This window comes from Strix aluco, chromosome 3 (assembly GCF_031877795.1).
Source record: "Strix aluco isolate bStrAlu1 chromosome 3, bStrAlu1.hap1, whole genome shotgun sequence".
NCBI lineage: Eukaryota > Metazoa > Chordata > Aves > Strigiformes > Strigidae > Strix > Strix aluco.
The window spans coordinates 6306226-6328553 of NC_133933.1; the positions used below are offsets into that span (position 1 = coordinate 6306226).

General features: G+C 40.0%; 1 protein-coding gene across 3 annotated transcripts in view; it reads left to right on the forward strand.

Annotated features, from left to right (window-relative positions):
- Nucleotides 1-22328, forward strand: part of MACROD2 (mono-ADP ribosylhydrolase 2) — a 901283-nt gene that overhangs the window by 17410 nt on the left and 861545 nt on the right. For all 3 annotated transcript variants that reach the window (XM_074817243.1, XM_074817244.1, XM_074817245.1), the window contains exon 3: nucleotides 7376-7483. In XM_074817243.1, the coding sequence (XP_074673344.1) occupies nucleotides 7376-7483 (108 nt within the window). The remainder of the gene's footprint in view (nucleotides 1-7375; nucleotides 7484-22328) is intronic.

Consider the following 22328-nt stretch of genomic DNA (forward strand, 5'->3'; position numbering starts at 1 on the left):
GAGTCTTCTCAGTGGTGCGCAGTGACAGGACAAGAGGTGATGGGCACAAGCTGAAAGAGGAAATACTTTCTGAGCATAAGAAAACAAAACCTACACGCTTACTGTGAGGGTGGCTGAACGCTGGAACAGATTGCCCAGAGAGGTTGTGGAGTCTCTGTCTTTGGAAATACTCAAAATCCAGCTGGGACAGGGTGACCCCGCTTTGAGTGGGACGATTGGACTTAAATCTCTAGAGGCCCCACCCAACCTCATCTGTTCTGTGATTCGTGGTGTCTGTATGCCTCGTAAACTTCGTGCTTGGCTATAGTCCTCAGCTAATCCAATTATGCCACTTTGTAATTAGCTGAAACAGAGCTTACTGGCAGAGCATGCAGCCAGGGAGAAGGTGTTGGTGTTCATTATCGAGTGCCTTTGACTTGCATGTTGTGCTGCTTTTGGCGAGGTAGAAAGTGATTTGTCTGCAGCAGATGTTTCTTCCTTGTGCTCAGGTTCTGATCTCGTTTAAGTCCAAGAAGTGATAGAGCAAATCTGTACTACAAATCTGAAGTACTAGAGTGCATCTGTGAATGCTTTCCCCCTGGTGATGGAACATATGGAAATAATGCTTATCTTGATTTAGATAAGCAATTGCCTTTCCTGTACAATCATCCACGGTTAGTAGGAGTGGAAGCAGGCACGTAATGTAACAGATCTTACAATCTGTCTCTTTCTAACACGCTCCGTAAGCCTGTGCAGAAACAAATGGAATGGAAAGCTGTGTTATATGTGAGCTTAGTAATTGCTAATAGTTTGTAATTTTTTTAATCTGTACAAGACACATGTAAAAACAAAGCGTTAAGAAAAAAACACTGAAGGGAAGAACGTGCAACATATGTAGTGGAGTAGTTGCTGCACATTTCCCTCTAGTCAGATGCACTCTTAAAGCTTGCTCAACTCCTTTGTTTTTTCAGCAGCCCAAGAAAAGTGGAGCTGTGTCGCAGTCCAGCCTTTGAGGATTCTTTTAGGAGTGGAAGAGCTGGTGCCTGTCTGGGGACGATGTTGGGGCTCTTGTCCCTCGCTCAGGTTCTTTTCCCAGCGCTGTTTCCAGATCATGTTATCGACTGTTGTTGGAGAAACATTCCTTGTGGGGATAGATAGATATTTCTACTCGTAGCTGTTGTAGCAGGGATGAGATAGCAGGCAGACTTATTATTTATTTTTAACTTGGAATTAATTTGCTTCCTTCATCATTTATAGTCAGCTTTAGAATTCACAGCTGAAACAGTCCCATTTTCAGCTTTGTTTCTTGAAATTCAGTCTGTTACTCTTGTTTTTATGAACTGGAGGGGAAAAAAACATTGTTGTCTGACTTGTTTAACAAAATTCCATTTTAATAGTACAAGCCTGTGAGTCTAGCTGCTGTAAATCCTTTTCACTTGTCCTTTCTTCGATTTCTTCTCTTAACTGGTTTTGCTTATGGAGTGCCCAGAGCCTTTTTCTTTGCCATACATATTGCTTTACACTATGGGGCTTTAATAACTATTTTTACTCCTTTGTGCTTTACTGCTTCATTATCAAATAGTTTTAAAATGAAGATGGGTTTTTTAACAGAAGCTCTTCCAGCTGTAGGTTGTTCTCCTCCCATTGGTTGCAAGCTCTTCAGTATTACTGTAGGGATTTCTGTATCTGGATTCTGAGACCTATTTCAAAAATTACGATACTTTAAAGTGTACTAGACTTTAAAATCCTGGATATTTTAGCAGTGACTGAGTTTGAGTTGATTTTACAATGATGTTAGGTTTGTGCCATCTTTTTCCATCGCACTAGCTGAGCATATTCATGCCCTTTATGGGGGCTCCCTCTAGTGAGCTGTTCTGAAAGTCCTTTTTCCTTTTAGTTCTGAAGAACTTCATGCGCTTTCTTTCCAATTGCAGTTTTTGTTCACTATATCTAATGTGTTTTTACTCACATGTGTAAGCTACAAAGGTCCTTTTCCTCTGGTGCGAGCTGGAAGGAGCTGGAAGTAAAGCTGAGGGATAGGACTGCCTATTTGGTGTTAAGACTGACCAACCTCATACTTTAAGATGTGGCTCTGTGGACTCAGAGATGTTAGGAGCATGATTAAAGGCCCAGAGGGTTGTGACCTAGGAGGAAAAGCTAAAGACAGTTGGGTTGTATGGACAGAGGGATGGAAGATGATGGGGTGGATGTGGAAGGAAAAAATGGTGGTGGGGCATAAATTTTCAACTGTTTATGGTAAATATTTTCAACTAATATATGCCTTAAATAAATAAAAGCTGTCTTTTTTGCTTTATTTGTGTTTTAGCTATTTTTCAGTATATTGCTACATTTTCCTCTCAGGTGTTTGTTTTGTTTTTTGGTGTGGTTTTTGATGTGGCTTTATTTTTTATTTTCCCTATCAAAATTGCCCCGGAGAAAGTGTGGATAAGATGTGGATTAAGGCTAGGTAAGCAGAGGGGAAAAGTTTGGGAATTATTTAGGTCAGAAAAGTGGCAGAGGGGCTGAGTAGGCACTTGGGGAAAAAGTTCAAAACTTAAGTCTTATGAATTGCTTTCATGTTGGGTGTTTCCTTAGGGTTCTGTTAGGTCCTCACCTGCTTGTGAATATGCAGATTTGACATGTGTGTGGGGTTGCTTTACACCTCAGCGTCTTGCTTTACAACTTTAATTTCATTTCTTTTGAGTGAACAGACTTGAACTGACTGTAGTTATGCCTACAGCCATTTTATGATAGAGTTTGTGTTGTGCTGTGAGTGGAATTTAGAAAGGCATTTCAAAAATTTGAATGTTCCATTTACCCTCCTCCTTAATAGTTTCCTTTGTATGCTAATTAATTCTTTGAATTCATCTGAACCTGAAAGCTGTAAATGGTTCTGAAATCTACCTGTATTGGGAGATCGTGGCTTTGCTGATGCTTTTAGCCCAAGGTCTTGAATTAATTAGGGCCCTTCATTCCAGAGGCAGGGCTGGCTTAACTGGTCCTGGGAAGTCATCAGGGATGAAGACTCTGGAATTGCATTGTCTCAGAACTCAGATAGCCAGACTTTACATGAGTGTACCTTGTAAAATTCAGACGAAACAAAGGAAAACCAGGGTTTATTTGGTTTTGACACACACATAATTGTAAAGAATTATATGAATTGTTAATGTGCTTAAACTGCAGTTTGAGTCCATAATCCTCGTGACGAAATGTACGTAACTGTTTGCAGAATTCTTGAGATTAAGAAAGAATAATGAATAACAACATTCACTATGTGAGAGTTGGGAAGGAATCAAGATGGCCAGACTAATGCTGATTATCACTGCTTTGTCAGAGCTTACCACGGGTGTGCTGATATTTGTTTGTTTTTTTCTTAGGAGTGTTTCCCAGTAAAAGCCTCTATTTTTACTTTTTCAACGGAGATGGACATGGAGTAGAATGTGCAGGCAGAGTCTTAATCCAGAGGGAAAGAAGCCTCAAAAACAGTCTCCCCAGGGGTACACAAAGATAAAACTCCAAATAGCAGAAGCTATTGCTCATACATCATACTACCACAATCCTATTTCAACAGCTATTTTAGCACTTTACTAACCATGGCTTGATTCAAACCAGTGATCTGAAGGCATCCAGGCTTCTGGTGCAGGTGCTTGCAAAGTAATTCTGTTTGTGAGCCAGGAGGGCTGTGGTGATGAAGGAGATGCAAGCAGTTCTTCCAGCAGGGAGGGAGCCTTCCTTCCTAGGCCGTCTTCACTGCCCATCTGGATGATCTTAAAAAATCTTCTAGTTCCTCTTAAATTTTACTGTGGCTATGCTGGGATTCTTGTGGAGGTACTTCAGAAAATTCAGTCTCTCTTCAGGACAAAGGAGAAGCAGAATAAAATTTATCATATTCACAGCTACAGGCCAAACAAAATATTTTGTTTTCTTGGAGTTTGTGATGCCTCCATCTAAAACTGACGTGGACTTTGTCATAGGTTTGATGTAGTGTGGGTTTAGTTGGTGGGGCTTTTTGTTTGGGTGTTTTTTAGGACTGTATCTGAATTTTCATGGCTTTCCAACTGTTTTGCCTTTAAGGTACAATCTGAACAACCAATGTGGAGACAGACTTGAAAGTTTGATTTGCTTGGCAAGCAGGCTTCCTTATCTCTAAAAACTGAGATCTTTGAGTCCAGGGACTCCACTCCTGTTCTGTTTCTCGTACTGAAGACTAGCCTATATAGCAACCACTTCAGAGAATTTATTTCTTGAGGATGTATGTCAAGCTGTTTCATTAATGAGAGCAAGAAATATTCTCATTACACCACAAGCACAAGGTAAATCTGTCACTGCTAGGATTTTTATTAATGCACTAGTATGTACCCATGGTGTGCATCCTTTGCAAAATAAAGCAATGCCCTGGAATTGCTGGTTTGTCCTTGCTGAGTTATGGTACCATGAATTACAGGGTAATATTGGAGCATTTGAGTTTGTTGGGCATATTTGCAGATCTACCATAGTTATTCACAGAAATGAGATTCATTATTACCTTGGGAAGAGGCTTTGAAGTAAAAGAGTGCAGGTTGTTTTTTTTAATCTGAGAAGCAGACAAAAATGTGTGTGGTGAAGGAAGGGATGGGAGACAAAGGCAGGAAGTGAGTTATTTGTAATGTCCAGGAATGACTTCACTGTCCCTGCCAAGGTGACTAAATTGATTACAGGAGATTTGATTATCCTAAATCAGATATCAGTTTTGACTTTGTTAGGAAATGCTGTCTGCCAGCCCCAGATATCTGACAGATGGCAAAAGAAAAACAGTTGTCTCTCCTACAACTATTTGTATGATATTGGGATTACTTTTGCAATCAGCAGCATATTAGTAGACTTGTTGAGTGTCTTCGTGAACAAGACTTGGCTCTCCATGACTTCCATCAGTGTTGAGCATCCTTCTGTAACAAGCAGAATGAAATAAAGTAAGTGCAAGCTCAAATCTTGTGTTAAGTCAGACTTTTATTGGAAGAAATGAGGGTAATCTATCAAAGATGTCCAAGGCAGTGTATGCTTTTACTGCTGAACTGTATTAAAGACAGTGGTCATCAGGGCTCTTCCAAGAATTGTGGGCAGGTAAGGGCCTTGCTGAAGAGGATGTGGTAGATCATATAGGAGTGGTTGCTTGGTTTTGTGTGTGGTTCTTGCATTATTTTTTTCCACCTTTACAAGGCAGTGAATTTACCAATGCTTTTCTGTGGGGAAGGAGTCTCGGGAGAACCACACTCAAATATATTCAGTACTTGTAAAGAGTGCGAACTAGAGGCAAACTTGTGAAGGCTGTGGAGGATGGAAAATCAGGAGGCAGTGCTGGTGTGCGCAACATCGTGTAGTGTGGCACCCTACAGAAGGAGTTAGATAACCTTGCTGGTGAATCGACTAAGGGACATCTCTGCTTTTCTTCTGACTCAGAAATTAGCGATAATGTGAATTAGCTTTTTTAATTGTATCATATCTGTTGTCTTCCTGTCTCCTCCTGGTGGATTTTTTTTGTTGTTTTTGTATCGTATTGGCACACATAATGTAGTATCCACACTGTATTTTCTATTTAAATGGTTTTAGTTTGGAGAATTCAAGGCGTTTTGATTTGATGTTAACTCGTGTTGCAGTAACTTGGGCAGAAGGTGGAGGGGGAGGGTGATGGTGTGCGTTTTAAATTCAGCAGAGCTCCAGTAGGATGCTCATTGGGGAGGGATGGGGAAAACAACTGTCCTACTTGCTGGCAGAATACAGTTAACATGAAAGCAGGTAATAAATCAGACTCTCTAAATTGGTCACAGAGGCTGATTTTTATTTTAATACAACTCAACAGCTAACTGCAATGGTTATCTTCTGTGAAAAAATGGATGAACCTAACTTTTAGGTTAGAGTAGTACAAAGTGGTTCTTAGGATAATAAAAACTTGATACCTTTCTACAGAAACATGCTTTGCTTTGGTTAAGACACTGAGGAGTGTGATCTAGTGGCAATGGAATAGTTGCTTTAGGACTATCCAGAAAATACGAAATACAGGTTAATACAAATGCAAGAATTAAACTATTGAATACACCTGAATACAAGCCTATCTTTATGCTAATGTATGTCATGGTAGCAATGTATCTTCTGCTGGGGGTGGCATGGATTTTGCACAAGGCATGTGATAGCTGATCTAAAGTAAAACTGAATGAGACTAGTTGTTCTGGACTGGTTGAAATAAATGATTTCTGATACCAGTTATTTGTGCCAAACTTAGAAGAGCAAGATCTAAAATACCTGCAACTTGCTTATTTCTACTGGTTGTTGTAATGCTGACAAATTTGAGCAAGTATGTGCAAATTGGTGAAAACTGGTTAAAATGAAGGTTGATGTAAAAATCTAAGGGGCCAAATTTGTTTGGACTGCTGCTACTTTCTCACTAAACCTTCCCATGAGGTTCTTCTACTTACAAATAGATTTCCCTTGTTCTGAAGATTGGGAACTGTTTCCTGTTGAAATTGTCACTTGAGCAATTCAGTTCTGTTTCTGGCCAATATATGATCTCGGGCCTCTTGAGACACTTGGCTTGTGTTGGAAAGCATTAATTAAAAAAAATAATAAAAATCAATTAAGTAATCTTTCCTTCTCTCCTAAGTTCTTTGCTAATGATGTGGATGTCTAACAATGCAAGGCCATGTTAAGCTTTTGGCCAATAGGTGTTTGTGGAAGTGTTTGAGGTAACTGAACTCTTCTATAGATTTGTGAATTGGTGATGCAAAAATTAAGTTTACCAGAGTAAGGGACCTATTATAACGTTGTCTAGTACCAAATCTTTTGAAAGCTAATGTGTGTTGTCTTCACCTCCTCTTCTAGTTGAGCAGTTTAAGGTGGCAAAGCTCCAAGTTTTTAATTTGCTGGTGTTTTCCTTCTGGTTTTCCTTCTCCCTGCTGCCAGGGATAGTTCTGAATTTTGGGGCCGTTGGCAAACGGTGTGCTTGTGTGTTGTACGCATTTGGAGTAATTCTGGGTTGCTTAAATTATTGCTTCAGTAGGATGATTAAGTAATACTTCATTTTTTTGGTAATTTGCACCCATGTGGTGACCGAAGAAAATTAATTGGTGGATCTAGCTCCAAAAATGTGTATGTTTATACAGGTTTTTTGTCAAATGATATGTGGGCAAGGAATCCGTGCTTCATAGTAGCTTGCCTTTGAAAACAAATAAAAAGCAAGTAGTGTGTTTTTCGGGAAACTCAGGTATCTTTGTGGGTTACCGGTGCCCCCTCGAGGCGAAACCGAAGGATGCTGCGGTCGGACAGCAGCAGTGTGACTGGAACTGCTGATACTTGCTCTGGATGTGTAAATAGTGATCTCAGACCGACGTTTGTAATCTGGTTTTACTGCTTTCTTGGTTTGTAGGTGAAAACACTAAAGAAGATCTGCAAGGGAAGAAAAGTCTGAGCGAGAAAGTTTCTCTCTATAGAGGTGACATTACACTGCTTGAGGTTGATGCCATCGTTAATGCTGGTAGGTGGTTCAATGTTTTATATTGTTGTGTCTTGAAAATCCTTTATAGCACCATGTTACAAGTTTGAACTTTGAAAAGTTGTATAAAATTGGTATGTCGGTATGTCCTATGGAAATCTGTTGGAAACTACTTTTGCCCCCCCCCCCCCCCCCCATTTCTCTGTTGCATCTGTTCATCCTGTGTTCCTTTACTGTGACAAGGATTATTGTGAAACTTTAGTAGCATGGTCACCAAGAAAAAAATAATGGTCTTATATCCATCTTTTGAGTTAACTTGTGTAGCTGAGACTGCATATTTGATATTGTGGAAGGCTGAACTTTGATACTAAGCTACTGCAGTACATTCCAGTCTGTTGTTACAAGTCAAGCCATTAGTGCACTAAGTAATGTGGAAACCTTAACAGTAAGGTGATAAGAAAAATGTGGATTGAATGTTTGCTTTCTTGTAGGGAGATTGAATCCTTCAAGTGTTTGGTTGTGACCTAGAGAGTTTGCTATAGAATCATGAAATAGTTTGGGTTAGAGAGGACCACTCAAGGTCATCTAGTCCAACCCCCCTGCAATGAGCAGGGACACCTTCCACTAGATCAGGTTGCTCAGAGCCCCGTCCAACCTGGCCTTGAATGTTTCCAGGTTTAGTTTTAGTACCTCTTCTTCCTTGGTGACCATGTCTCCATGTATGCAACTGAGGTGAAGAACTGCGTGTAGCATCATCTTGTGACAAAGAGGGGGAGGAAATCCCGACACAATTAATTTCTTTGTGCATTGGGTTATAATGAGCTAATTTGGCTGGTTGGAAAAGCCTAGGGGAAGGTTTCCCCTACACACATGCCCCAGCCAAGTCTTGCCTGCACGCTCCCCACCCTGAAAAGAATATCATTTGTGTGTCTTGAGGCTGGAAGGTTTTCTCCCCCTCCCAGTATTTGACTGGCATTGTCCTTACTTGTTAGGAGTATTGATTCATTTTCAAGAGCTAATTTTGGTATTAATCATTTATTGGAAGGAAACATACTGCAGTATTTTGTCTATGATAGAATAAAGAACAGAGATTCCCAAGGTTGTATTGGCCAAAATTGATGTGTTGGTTTACCACACTAAAGCTGTGCGGAGTTAAGGAGGACAGAAATGTTTGCTCATACAGTGTAGACGTTAGTAAACAGACTCTCTTGGATTGTTTGATGTTGTTTCTGTTTGCCTAACTCCCACTTTCCAGTGGAGATGTGCTACAGGCTTTTGTGTAGTACAGGTAGAATCCTTACTTATCTCAAAATGCATTTTTGCACTCCAGCAAGTAACGATGTATTGTAATGGTATTTCCGTGCAAACGTTTTTAATCCTCTAGTTTACTGATGTACAAAAGCCATTTCAAATTACAGACAAACAATACGGTAGCATCCATGTAGTAACATGATCCTCTCCTCACTGTGTTGGCAAAGCCTCCGAAACATTAATCTTTTAATATTTTTTCTCTCTGGATTCTTTTGAGATGACATTTCCAGTAGTGCTCTTGCTAGCTTCCTTACTTTATTACTCTACAGTAAGTCAATATTAGCATACTTCTCTCAATTTATATTTAGATTATCTTTGTTCATAGGTCTCCCTTGAATTGCAGGCTGGAACTGGTTGCAGATTAGCTTCAGAATGGGAATACTTCGCTTTTCTCAATTTAAAGGGTTTTTCTCGCTTTCTTTTGAAATGTGCAAAAACTATATCCTAGGCTGCTGATGACATTATCTACCTGTAAACTTGCCTGCCATCCTGGAAGGGAGTGTATCTATCAGAGTAGAAATGAAAAATAGAACCCAATTAAAATCAACAGATTTTAACATGCAATTTTAAGGAAAGGATTAAAGACAATTCAAAACCATACAGTAAAACTGAGGTTGAAAGATCTAAAGAGGGACATAAGACTTGTCAAGTTTCTAGAAGGCAATTGGCAAAAAGAAGGAACTTGTTTCTACTGATGTCTGCTGTAAGGAAGTTAGAGGAGTTGGATTTGGGTTTAATGAGAGATTCAGATTAGATGTTGGCAAAGCTACTTATTGGAAGGGGTGGCGATGCTCCACAGTGCCAGGCTGATATGTAGCAGCAGTCTGAGGTCAGGACATTAGTACAGATTTTGAGATTCTTCTGTAGCCCTTCTGTAATCTTTTATAGTTCCTAGAATGCATTAAAATAGTAACTATTATGAATTGTTAATATGCTTAGATTAAAACACTAACCTATGGTTACCTTGAAAAATCAAATATTCTCTATATGTCAATGCAGTAATTAAAATTTAAGTGTAAGCCTTTGATTAGTTCATGGTTTCGGTGTTACTTTTTCCTTTTGAAGTTAAACCTTTTAAACTTATTGTGGAGGATGTTTTGGTTCAGTATCTATATTATTTATGCAAAAATCCAGTTGCTGCACACAGATATTTCTTTAAAAATCAAACAAAGTTTCAGTGAAATTCTAGTGTCACTTGAATGGTATCTAAAAACATGTTTCTGTGCTCTCTGATGCTTTTGCAAAGAACTCCATTGTTTTTCCTTCTGCAACTAAAATTATCTAGGCCTCAAAGAGATAAAGCAAAAAATAGTCGTGTCCTGTTTCTCCTTTGGAAAGCTCAATCTTGCAGATGTTCTTATGGTGTAACACTGGCCCCACAGGTCGAATTTCTGTCTGTAAGTTGAATAAAATGCAGACTGTCAAACATGGATTAGGAGACAGACGTTTTAGAGGTGAACTTGTGGAAGTTCTTTTCCTGAAGTCTTTTGGCTACCCTGAATGTTAATGTCTGACACCCTCCCTAACCTAGAGCATGCAGCTGGCAGGGGGAAGGACTTCCTATCTGAATTTAGGAATTCCATTAACTACCTCCTGTAATAAATAGTTTAACATATAGCAAGTCATATACCAATTAAAGCAGCAGGGAGATACCTAAGAGCTTGAATTTTAATTTACGTTGACTTATGCAAACAACAAAATATGCCTTCAGTGAAGGGAATAGTATGGCAGATTTGGGGGCTGTGGAAGGGTGCCAGGTGGTTCAAATTGTCTCCAGATTTGGATACAAACATATTAGCAAAACCGGGTATATTTTCTAATACCTGCCTGTGAGGGGTAAATGAGACGCAAGTGGATTTACTTGATTAAACCAGGGGTGTGAGTAATGTGCAGTAATTTGCTTATAGTGCTGACTTTCTGCTGTGATGCCCTCCTTTGGGTATCCAGATAACAGCGTGATTCTTTGGAGTATGGCCACGTTTATTTCTGAGCTGTATTTTACAAACACTTTCGTTAAATTTAGTAGCTTGCTTTATGCGCTGAATTCTGTTTTCTCTTTGACTTTATGTATGAGCCAAGAAATTCAGTTATCAGTTGAACTTTGTTAGGCTAACCAAGGTGTTAATGGTGATCTTCAGTAGCTAAGTACCAGGATATCACTGATAAGTACTGCCCTTTTCTCCCAGATTATAACAGACTGTGATGTTAAAAATGTTGCAAATCTTTTATGCTAAAAGAGGACGACTATGGAAACAGTGGAAGTAAAAGTTTGTGTCTTTGCTCATTGTCAAAACAACCCTGTCAAAACAACCCTATCGAGACAGCCACTTTGAAATAACTCGTGATCAGAGTGAGGATCTATTTTCTGGTTTCTGAAGAGAGGGAGAGACAACCTCAGATGCAGCGTGACGGAGAAGGTAGCTGAAAAAAGGGAGCTGATATGCCATTTTGCTAAAATCAATGTCAATTATCTACCCCTGTAAATGTGTTATCCTTCCAGACGGGTTCCTTAAAACTTCCTTGCTACTGATCGCATTGCAGACAGGTTTTAATTTAAATTGATGTTTTGCCTAAGGTGCCCTGTTATGTTAATTTCCTTCCTCCCCCCCCCCCCCTTTTTTTTTTTTAAGGATTTGGGTAAGATTTATACAAAAACCTTATTTTTACTCCTATATCCTCTTCTGCTCTTTTGGTATTACGCTCTAAGAATGCAAACAGGCTGTCCCTGAGGCATGTACTTACAGCGTAAATCCATGATAACTGGCCTTTTTAACAAATTAAATATTCCTGGATGTCACTTCATCCTGATGCCAAAAGTGCTTCAAGCACCTGGAAGCCAGATAACCACAGTTAGCTGACTTCCAAATAACCTGTGGGAACTGAGCTCGGGGTGTGTGTGTGTGTGTCTGCATTTAGGGGAGGCAGAGGGAGGTTGTTTAGTCGTTCTGCCCCTTCCCTCTCAGCTCTTTTAACATATGTTTATTCATACTGCAGGCATTTCCTGATAGCATTTCTGTGGACCAAATAGGCTATGTGAGAAAAATAGTTTCAGATACTACTAGAACACTAAAGCCACCAAATGTGTAATACCACCCCTCCTGCCTCACTAAGCTCCCTCTACTTCCCTCTACTTTAATGTTTTTCAGCTGCTTTCTCCAAGGTATGATACAGATTTAGGGAGCAAGTCTTTCTGCTGGCAGTTAATTTAGCAGCAGTCGGAAAGAAGTGGTGTATGTCCTGACTTGTCACTCTTAAAAAAAAAAAAAAAAAAAAAAAAAAAAAAAGTTTCCCTCTGAGTTTGCTTGCCTGTTGCTTCTGCTTATTTAAAGTCTGGACTGTATGACATGGTGGTCTCATGGCTTAGGTAGGTCTGATGTAGTAATACTGGTCCTGACTAAAGTCTTTAGGGCCTATTGGAAAAACAAAAAGGATTAGTCCACCAGTGTGCTCGTTTTTAGGCTTTAAGTATGTTGTTTTTATAGAGCAGCCAATCCCAAAACCAGAAATAAACAGTAAAAGCCTCAGTAAGGTTTGAAAAATAAATTGTGCAATATTTATAGTATCAGCTAAGCAGTAAATAGTACGTTTCCTCTGCATTTTTAATAAATATAGGGAAAAATATGTTGCTGTTTGTCATATGCAGTAACTTTTAAATCTGAAGTACATAAGAGTTGCATTTTCAGAGTGGGTCTGATACATATGTCTGTGTACCTGATATACCTTAAGCAGCAGTTAATCACTACTGACCTCAGGTAATACATTCACTTCCAACCTGTTAAAAAATCTTATTGGCCCAGCTCTAAGATAAGAAGGCACATACTAATGTGCTTGTGAGTGAGTTTTTGCTAGGAGCAAGATTGAGGGGAAATGATTATGTGGGCAAAAAAGGATTATCCTTATTTTTATTTGATTGGGGGAAGGGGATGACTTGCAGAACACTAGAAAAAATGTTATTTTTTCTTAGCTTTGAAAAATATTTTTGGATATCTGTACAGAACTATGGTACTGAGAACAGAAACCTTTAATCTACAGGAGAAAGGAAGGTGATCAGTTCTATTGAAGTAGGTATTTCTGGTAATGTCTATAGTGTTGCTTCTAAAATAGCAATTAGACGGTTGCTGCTGTTCGAGTAACTAGGTGGCTCCCTCAAAACTGTACTTGACTGCTGGAATCATCTCTAATCTTCCCAAATTTGGGGAGAGACAATCCCTTCTTAAAGAGATTATTTCTTCCATGGGAGAAAACAAATGGGAAGTAAAATCTTAGTCCAATAAACAGTGAAAAGAGCTAGTGAACAGAAGAGGTAAACAACTTTTTATGTCCCTTTTTACTAAGCTCTGATGCTGGAATTTAGTTCCTGAACCTCATACTGTTCAAGAAGAGGCTTCCTCTCCAGGAAATCATCTGCATATCTGCAGTGAGGCACTTCAGCTGGCAGACTTGTTTCTTACCTTCCTTGGCTCGTTGTGCAGGGGCAGCTGAGTGAAGGTGCACAGAGGGGAGGATCTCTTGGGTGCTGTAAGAGGCAAGGGTGTTTTCAGACAGTAAAAGTCTGAGTCTTTATAACAAATCTGTAAATCCAAAATGCTTGTCCTGCTGTACCTCTGTGTCCCAGTACGGGAAGCATGTGGCATTAGAGTTGTTTGGTTTTGAGTACATTGTGTTTGCTTTGCTTGTTGGGGGACTGGTTTCAGCTGGAGCCTCTGCATGGCTCAATTTAGAGGATGAAATAGCCGTTTTCATGTTGTCTCAACTTTCCCTAATGAAATATGCCTTTCCTCCCTTAGGCTTCTGATAACAGCAGTATCTTTCTCCAGATTTCTTAACTGGAGATAGCAACAGATTTTCTTTTGAACTCTTCCTGGCCTTGACCTAGAAGTATAATCTGATTGTTTAATTTTGAGGCATCCCATTTTTCTCAAGTCCAAAATTACACATCAGGGTAGAAGTACGATGTATTGAAACTGGGAACTGAATATATTATCAGTGAATTATGCTTAAACGAGTGTGGAAGTATAGATAGTGGCTGAACTATGCCTTTCCACATAAACAGCTTGTTAATGTGCAATCAGTCACTGCAGTTGCCTTGAACTTGGTGCTTAATGAACAGGTGGGGGAAAAAGGATGGATTCTAATCTGGAACAGATCTGACATCAGGCAATTTCACTGATTGCTAATCCATTTCATTTGGCAACTTAATTTATCACACAAAATTTTCATCTTGTAGCTTCTGAAGTAGAAATTACTTCAGAAGTGGCCTGTCTGAATATTATGGAGTTATTTGAGTTGCTGGGTCTGAACTAGTACTGTGTATATAGTGCCTCTCCCCCTTTTTATTTGCAGTGACCAGTAGTTCTTACTCTGGAGCTTATTTGAAATTATTCTTCAGCTCTTCATTCACTAGAAGTCCCTTAACTCAAATGTTCTTACTGTTGAAAGTGGAATCAACAAAACATAAAATCTGTAAGTCCTATAAGACCATGCTTATAGGAATTCTCATGGTCTCATCCACGTTTGGATTTAATCACATAGATTTTTGTGGTTTGTTTTTTTTTTTTTCCTGAGCTAAACAAATGGTTGCTTACGCTGGGAGAGCTTCTTAGTGAGTTTGTCTGGTAGCATGTTTTGTGAGCATGTTTTAAATGTGTTATCTCCAGTGTACAGATAGGGAAACCAAAAACTTGTATTGAAATCTCTTGCATGGAGTCATCTGGCATCTGCCTATGTAACTGTTATAATTTCCTCTAGGAATAGAACCAATAATGCTAACAAAATGTTGTTAATTTGGTTTTCATCTTTAGTGTGAGCAGACTGTGGTGTTAATCAAAGGTTTCTCAAGTTAATTTACAGTTAGTGCAATTACACTTGTGTGTAAAGCCCCAGACTAATTTTATATAGTCCCCACTTATTCATCAGAAAAGTCAGTGTTAATAGCTGAGGGAATTGGTCATTCTCAATCATGACATCTGTGAGTGAGTTTATTAGTGCTTTCTGTGGAAAATACTTTAAGTGTAGCTGGTGGGTAGTAGACATGGTTAAACTTGCCCTCTGCTTTTGGTCTAATATGATTTCAGTGCAGTTCTTCCCTTTAGTGTAATACTCATTTGGATGAAAACTAAAAATCTGTGTAAAGTGACTGTGATCAAGAGAATGAAACCGAAGAGAAGTACAGCTGGAGGTGCGGTTTAATCTAGGTGGATTACTTTAGCTGCTGTCTCAGTCAAACACCATTTGCTCTAAGGATGTGGCAAAGGCTTAAGATTGAGGAGACTAATTCAGAACTGTACTGCAGCAAGATGCTCACAATATACTTAGAAAATATCCTATGTATAATTAGTATAACTCGAACTTCAGGACAAAAAAAGGATTGGCAGTGCTGCAGACACGTGGCAGGAACAAACTTTTTTCCTTGTTCCAGGGTGCTTTGGGAGGGGGAAATTAATTGTGGTGAAATGTTTTCAGTATGCCAATATATTCCACCAGTGTGCTTATGGCTGTGTCGCTTACCTAACAGATGACTCTGGGTGGGTCTGTGCCTCAGACACGGGCCTGGGCGTTATCGTGCTGAATCGAGTTGTGCCTGTGAACAGAGAGTCTCGGGATGGGATGAAGACCTAAACCTCGCACACCTCCACGGAGAGCTTTGCTGCCACGTGGCCAGATACTGCAAACAGAGAGGTGCTTCGTGTTAACAAGCAGCGGGATGTGAGCATTTGGTGACTTACTGAGAAGCCATAAAAAAGCAGTAGAGAAGGAAATACACTTTCCATTGGAATGCTGTGCTCAAAAGACTCCTTAAACTAATAGGTTGTGGACTGAGGTTCCAGATGCACGGGAAGGTGAGGTTCAGGGCAATGCTGTTTGACTTTCTATGTTATTGCATGCTGGCATAGAAGTCTGAGTAGAATGAGATGAGGGTGCAGGATATCTGAGGATCTAATATCTAAATATCTAAAACAGGTTGCCCAGAGAAGTTGTGGCTGCCCCCTCCCTGGAAGTGTTCAAGGCCAAGTTGGATGGAGCTTTGAGCAACCTGATGGTAGTGAAAGATGTCCCTGCACATGGCAGGGGGGTTGGAACTAGATGATCTTTGAAGGTCCCTTCCAACCCAAACCATTCTGTGATTTTTATGAAGTACCCTGGCACAAAGTTAGATGGCCAGCTATCTCCTCTGACTGGATTCAGCAGTCTGTTAGGCTTCAGAGAATCTGACATAACATGGGTGTTAAACACTTCAGTAGTCTAATCTAACCTGATGGTCTATGGTACATGGATTTATTTAACAATCTGGTCTTCCTCAGTGTTGATGCTTTAAGGCCACTATGTTCTTATTTCTTTGTGCATCCATTGTTGAACCCATTTATTATCTCTGATTATTTCTAGACTCCCTGGGGCAATAATTATCTGTATAAACCATGTGTTGCTGATATTTTTGTTTATTAAAAAAACCAAATACAAACTGCTTAGGAGCTTTATGACTACAAATAAAACATTTCAAGTAACTGTGACACTTCCTGAAGTAGAGAAAGAGTCGGTGGGAGTAGAGGACACGACTTGCATCATTTGTGACTTGTCAGGTTTAGAAGTAACTCATTGTATTGCAGTGTTTGTGCTTTCACTTCATCTCTTCACTTCTCAGGTTTGTACTTGGCCACTTAAACTTGGCACATTTTTATGTCACTAAACCCAGGGGCTGTATGTGTGGCAAGCAGGGCAGAGGTGTGTGGACTCTGCTGGAGATCCAGGTTTCTAGCAGTGTTCAGTAATTAAGGGGAATAGTAACAGGCTGTGAAATGTCAGGCTTTTCACTGTATCATCTTTTATTTTACCTTTTCTGTCCTTTGACACCACTTTATTTTATCCTTTGTGGTTTGAGGGGGTGGTAACTTAAAATCCTTGTTCCTGTTAGTAGAACTTCTTTCCTGTATTCCAGGATTGTAATGGGGACTTTCAGTGTGATCATTGATCCTTCATGCCATGGTTAGCCTGGACCTTTTTTGTGTGTGCTCTTTCTAGAGGAAACTAGCACCGTACAGGCAAAACACCTGGAAAGTTGGATTTCTGAAAAGGCTTGAACTCCCTGCAGTTGTGAAGTGTGAGGCGGTGTGGGCTGCCATGAATGCTTTCTGACAGCAGGTGGCAATAGTATCACTGTTATTGTGAAACCACTTTTTGCCTGTATACCTTAATTTTCCTGGACACAAAATCAGTAATGATTTAAGCAGAGGAAACGAAATGCATGTATTCTAGGACTGCTTGTTGGATAGGCCGTCGATATGGCCCGTACTTATTAAATGTCTGCTCCATTTCATTATGTGTGTTTAGTGTGTGTTTGAAATAGAACAGGAGACGGATGTGGTTTGGAAGAACTGTAAGCATCTGTTTTGCTTCATAGAGGAAAATATTTAGGAAGGACCTTGCTATCAGCCTGTCTCGTCCTACATTTGACAGTGCAGCTGTCATCTTGAGTGCACTGATGGAGCAATGTGCTGTAAGAAACTACTCAAGGTTGTCTTGAACAATTATGCTTTGTTTTGTAACACTAGATTCACTTTTAAGCAGGACTTGTGGGGCGTTATCCAAAGAACTAAGCCAATAGTGGCAACAGTGTGTTCTCAGTCAAGATATGTGTGAAACATGGTATTTTTTTCAAGCTTTTAAATTTAAAAAAATCCAAACCAGTCAAGCTTCTAGTAATTGTAGAGTGTTAGGACACAAAAGAGAAGACTTCAAAGAAGTCTTCTTTCTCTGCAATACCTACAAAATCTTGGCCGCGGGTGGTCAGCTGGGAGGCTGATACTATCCATGTAGTGTTAATATTGTCCCCTTGTACTTTGCTGTCCAGATGTGTTTGCTCTTTCCTACCTTTGTGTTGTAACTATAAACACACTGGGATGGACTAGATTGTTCTGGGTTTGTACAGATACTAGCTCAACATGATCTCAGTCAGTGCAGGTAATATAATAAGCTTAGCATGGGAGTTAGTATTTCTGTGTGTAACGCAATCCCATAAAATAGATGCAGTTAAGTATTGAATACTTAAGGTCTACTTTGATTGGAGCGAGTAAGCTTTAGGTTTATCGCATCTGACTTACTAGATGCAGAAAATGGGATACCTACTCACCAAAATGGTAATGAGATTTGATGTTCAAAAATGCTGTTGTGTAGCAGTCTGGCTAACCCTGTCAGTCTCCCCTTCCTTCTCCTTTGGCAGGAGGCATTGCTTTTGTTTAATTCTCTTAGCTGCTGAGTCGGAGACTGATGCTGTGTCTTCCACTCTTTGTTATGATTTTACATTTGCCTAGTGTTTTGCCATTCGCTGTAGATTTTGGGGAAGCTTTTCAGAAATGTTAGTCACTTGAAATACAGTTTCAATTACTTGTTACATAAATAATTATGGACTGTGAAATGCAGTTTAGGTTTTGTTTTGACCTATGGCTGTTAGAAACTGACTTTTCTGACAGAAGGAAAACATTTCTGTTGCAAAACCAGAAGTTGCTTTCTTTAGGAATTCAGAATGTCTCTCACTTAAAAATTAGTATTAAGGGTATGGCTTGGCTTTAAAAATCTGGACTCCAAACGCCTTTGTGTGACCTGCTGTCTCAGTCATAAAAATTAGTAACGGCGGCTAAATATACATCAAAGCACAGTGGAGGCTTGCGAAAGGTATTTGCTTGTTAATCCAAGCACAATGGCAAGTGTTGTTTGCATCATGTGCAAGTAATAGACACTTGTATGTTTATATGCTGTTGTTCGGAGCTGTTTCTGAAACATGCTGTGTTGTTTGGGTGGATGTGGGAATTGTTTTAATTACAGCACTGAAGATGCTGCAAAGCCCTATGCTTTCTTCACAACAGTTGGGGTGACGAGCTACCGCTGCTCCCATACGTCTCTAATTCCCTCAGAGGTGACAGGATCATTCCAGGTTCACTTTAATACCTCCTGCCTGGATTGTCACTTGCACAACGTGCTCGAATGGCCACGAGAGGACACGAGTGGTACCGTTGGTTCCTCCTTTGGGGTATCCTGTCCCAAATACTGGCCCCCCCGGGCTGCTATTCGGAGCTTTGCAACTTCTCCCAAGCTGTGCTGGAGGGCAGGCAGCCTCATAAAGGGGAGATTACTTGGCTCTTGGAGGAGCTATGTTGTAATGGCCCCTGTTCTCAGATGGCTTCAGCAGCCATGCCTTGAAGCTTAGGGCTTTTATTGCCTATTGTGTTGGAGTAGTTGAAATTGGTGGAAAAACACTGATTCAGAAAACTTTAAAGTTACTGCAGTGTAGACATGCAAGTGACAGAGAGAAAGAGCAGTAATCCTTAGATCTGGTGTCTAACATGAATCACTTAAGTATGTCTCTGTAGCACCATCGTTTTATGTTTTAAAGTTGGTTCCTGTAGAGTAATAAATAGAAATAGTTAATATCTGGTATGCCTGGTTGTAGGCTGTCTCAAAAAGATGGTTCTGTCAGCTATATTTGATTTGTATTTGGAATTTTTTGCATTGCAAATCCATGTTAGAAATGCTTTTAAATTTGAAGTGTGAACCATATTGCTTTTTCAAGAGAACTGTACTCTTGTGTCATGTGAAATAACTTTTTATTTAAGAAAGAGATGGTATTGCTTTCAACTCCATCAAACCAGGTTATAGAGGAATGTAAGTCTTTCCAGTGACTTGATAGGCTAGATAATATTAACTGGCAACCCATTTCCTTTACATTTCTAAGAATTTGTGGCGTATGGCCTATTTCAGAGAAACTCTAGTTTTTTTCATCCTGGCGGTTTCAGTCCACTTTGAAGTGATTATGCTGAGCAGTGTGGTCCAGGTCACTACTTAACCTAGGTCTGAATTTCTGCAAATCTGAGTCCTGATATTACTCTTTCTGAAATGAAAATCGATTTTTGTAATGACTTCCAGAATAGTCAGTCAGTGAAAAATGGTGGATTTTACTTGCAGAGTTCACTAAACTATATTGGGGAAAAGTAACAGGAATCCAGAATTTATGCATGACTTCTTATTTCTGAGGTTCTGTGACAATTTTTATTTCAGGTTGGTGATTACCTTAAAAAATAAAACAACTGAATCTACCCTGGGGGAAGGGTGGGCTACGACAAATACAGCACTACTTAGTTTTCCTTTGATCCCTTGGATGAAGACATCTCCATATGCTGGAGGCCAGATGATTTTTGCCTTGTGTAACAGCAGAGCTTTGCCTACCAGCAGTTCTAACCTTGGCCATGACCCAGCTAATTATAGTTTCTTGCTCCCTTCCCCCCCCATTAGATGACAAAACCCAGCATTTCAGAGAGCTGAGTGATCAGCATTAGGGTTGTGTTGCCACAAAGAGTGATTTCTGTACCTTGCACCTCCTTTCTGGCAAAAGTGAACCTGTTTAAGAGGCCCAAAGTTGGTGTTTTGGTGGGGCTTAGAGCCCAAAGGCTCTTTAGGTCAGGAGTTTAGAGCTTCAGAGGCTGCTACTGTACTTCAGACTAGACCCCAACACCAGTAATAGGTTAGATGAAAATAAAAACTGTTCTTTAAATTCAAAGTGAATCCCCTGACAGACAGCACAAGGGGTATTTTCAGGTGGGAGTACTTCTCTCTATTATATATTCCCACCAATACAGCATAAGGTTTTGGTTCCCAGCTTCTTTCTTAGTGCCTGTGTCCCAGGGGTCAAGTTGACAGCTTGTCATCCTTCATGGCATCATCATTAATCAAACCAGGATTTGAGCCAGAGAGTATAATTTAGCAATATCGCTGCTGCCTTCCTCTTCCCTCCCATCCTTTTGCATTAGCACCCAGCAGAGCAGTTGACTGCAGCCTCCCTTTCTACCCTTTCCACCCTTATCCTTCTCGGGGAGGAGGATGTGAGAGGGGAAGCAGCATACACCGTGTTGCCCTTTCTCCTTAGGAAGGCCCCTGTGAGCTGTTAGCAGATGTAGCCTCATAACTGCAAATCAGTGTCTAAAATCATGACCTTCAACCTTTTGGTTTCAGCAGCCGTGGGCACCAGCAGTCAGGGAAGCTGGCTGATGTATTTAGACCCGCTTTTTCTTATTTGGGCCAGTGCTAATCATCCAGGAAAGCCAAGTTTTGTTCTTCTTTCTTGTCGGCCTCTTCTAGAGATCTAAGGCTGTTCTGCTTTGCCTGGGGGTGAGAGGGAGATGGATGGCTCCTTGGTATCTCTGCTATAGACACCGTGCCTCAGGAGTCTCCCCTGAGCGCCACTGGAGTCACTTCATATTTCATAATCCCCTGCTGACAATTAAGTCAATTTACTGGTGCAGGCATGATGGAGCTAAGCTAGGACATGTTCCTTTTTTAGTCAGGATATAAAGTGAAAAGCTTACTCTTCTGCTTTGATCAAATTGAAAACTGAAGCGTATTGTTACCTGTCCCTGGCTTGGAACATGGATCAGATCTATCAGTGGCATTGCCACCCCTGCTGGATTTGTTACTCAAGAATTTCTTTTCTTTTTCTTTGTGTAAGGGGAGGAGGAATGAAGGCAGGCATGCATTGTGTCTGGTGCAGAAGATGGTAAAGCATCACTCCTCAGCAAGCAAGGGGAGCCTGGAGCTCTAGCTAAGGACTTGTTTGTGGGAGTGGGGGAAGGACATGGCCTCAAGATCCAGGGTTTTAGGAAAAGGGGACAGACACGTTGGATCTGTGCAAACTAAATAGTCTCTTTTCTTGCCCAGCATGGTCTCTAATTAAAAAAAAGCTGGAAAAACATTTCTAGCAGGAGGGAAGTTGCATTTGGCCGGGGAATTTAAAAAACAATCCCTTGATCCAGTTAAACAACATTATTTTACATAGTCTTGCTAAATATCTAACTTCGTTAATATTTTCTAGTTCTACCTTGGGTCTAATTTTTCTTCAATCCGGGCATGAATACGGTGCTGCAAATTTGGAGTTAGTCTGGTGAAGCAGAGAATGATTTAATGTTAGGAAGTGGAATTTTGGGTGCTTTCTGTTTGTGGTGAAATCAGATCATGAATCGACTTACTTATTTTTCACTTGGGATTGTTTTTTAGACACAGGATCTTTTTACTTGATGTTCATATACTTTTGACATAGTATTCTCAACGTCTATACTGCAACATGTAATATGGGTGTATATATACACTCATATTTTGAATTTTTTAATTTTAGCAGCGGTTTTAAGTGTGTTTTCCAGACTAGCTATGTGAATAGTCTGCACCATCAGCACTGTACAAATACTGAAGAGAAGTCTTATAAAATTAGTGAGACTGAAGAGTGTTAAATTATGACCCTGAATTCTGTTTCCCTTTTAATATATCTCTTGTGAGTGCATATAATGAATCTATGAACTAGATAAGAAAGAGAATGTGCATATAAAGTGGAAATAAAAACAGCTGCTGAACAGCCCTAGGCTATTAATTCAACTTTTGTGCAAACTGGTCCAGGTATCCCACAGTGGACTAACTCTTAGCAAGATTGAGGTAGATGTATCAATACAACTCCAGTGGCGCACACAAAGTGCTGGTTTTATACTACAGAAGTTTGTATAATCTTTATTTCAGTTAATCATTTTTAAAATGCTCTTTTCTTTTC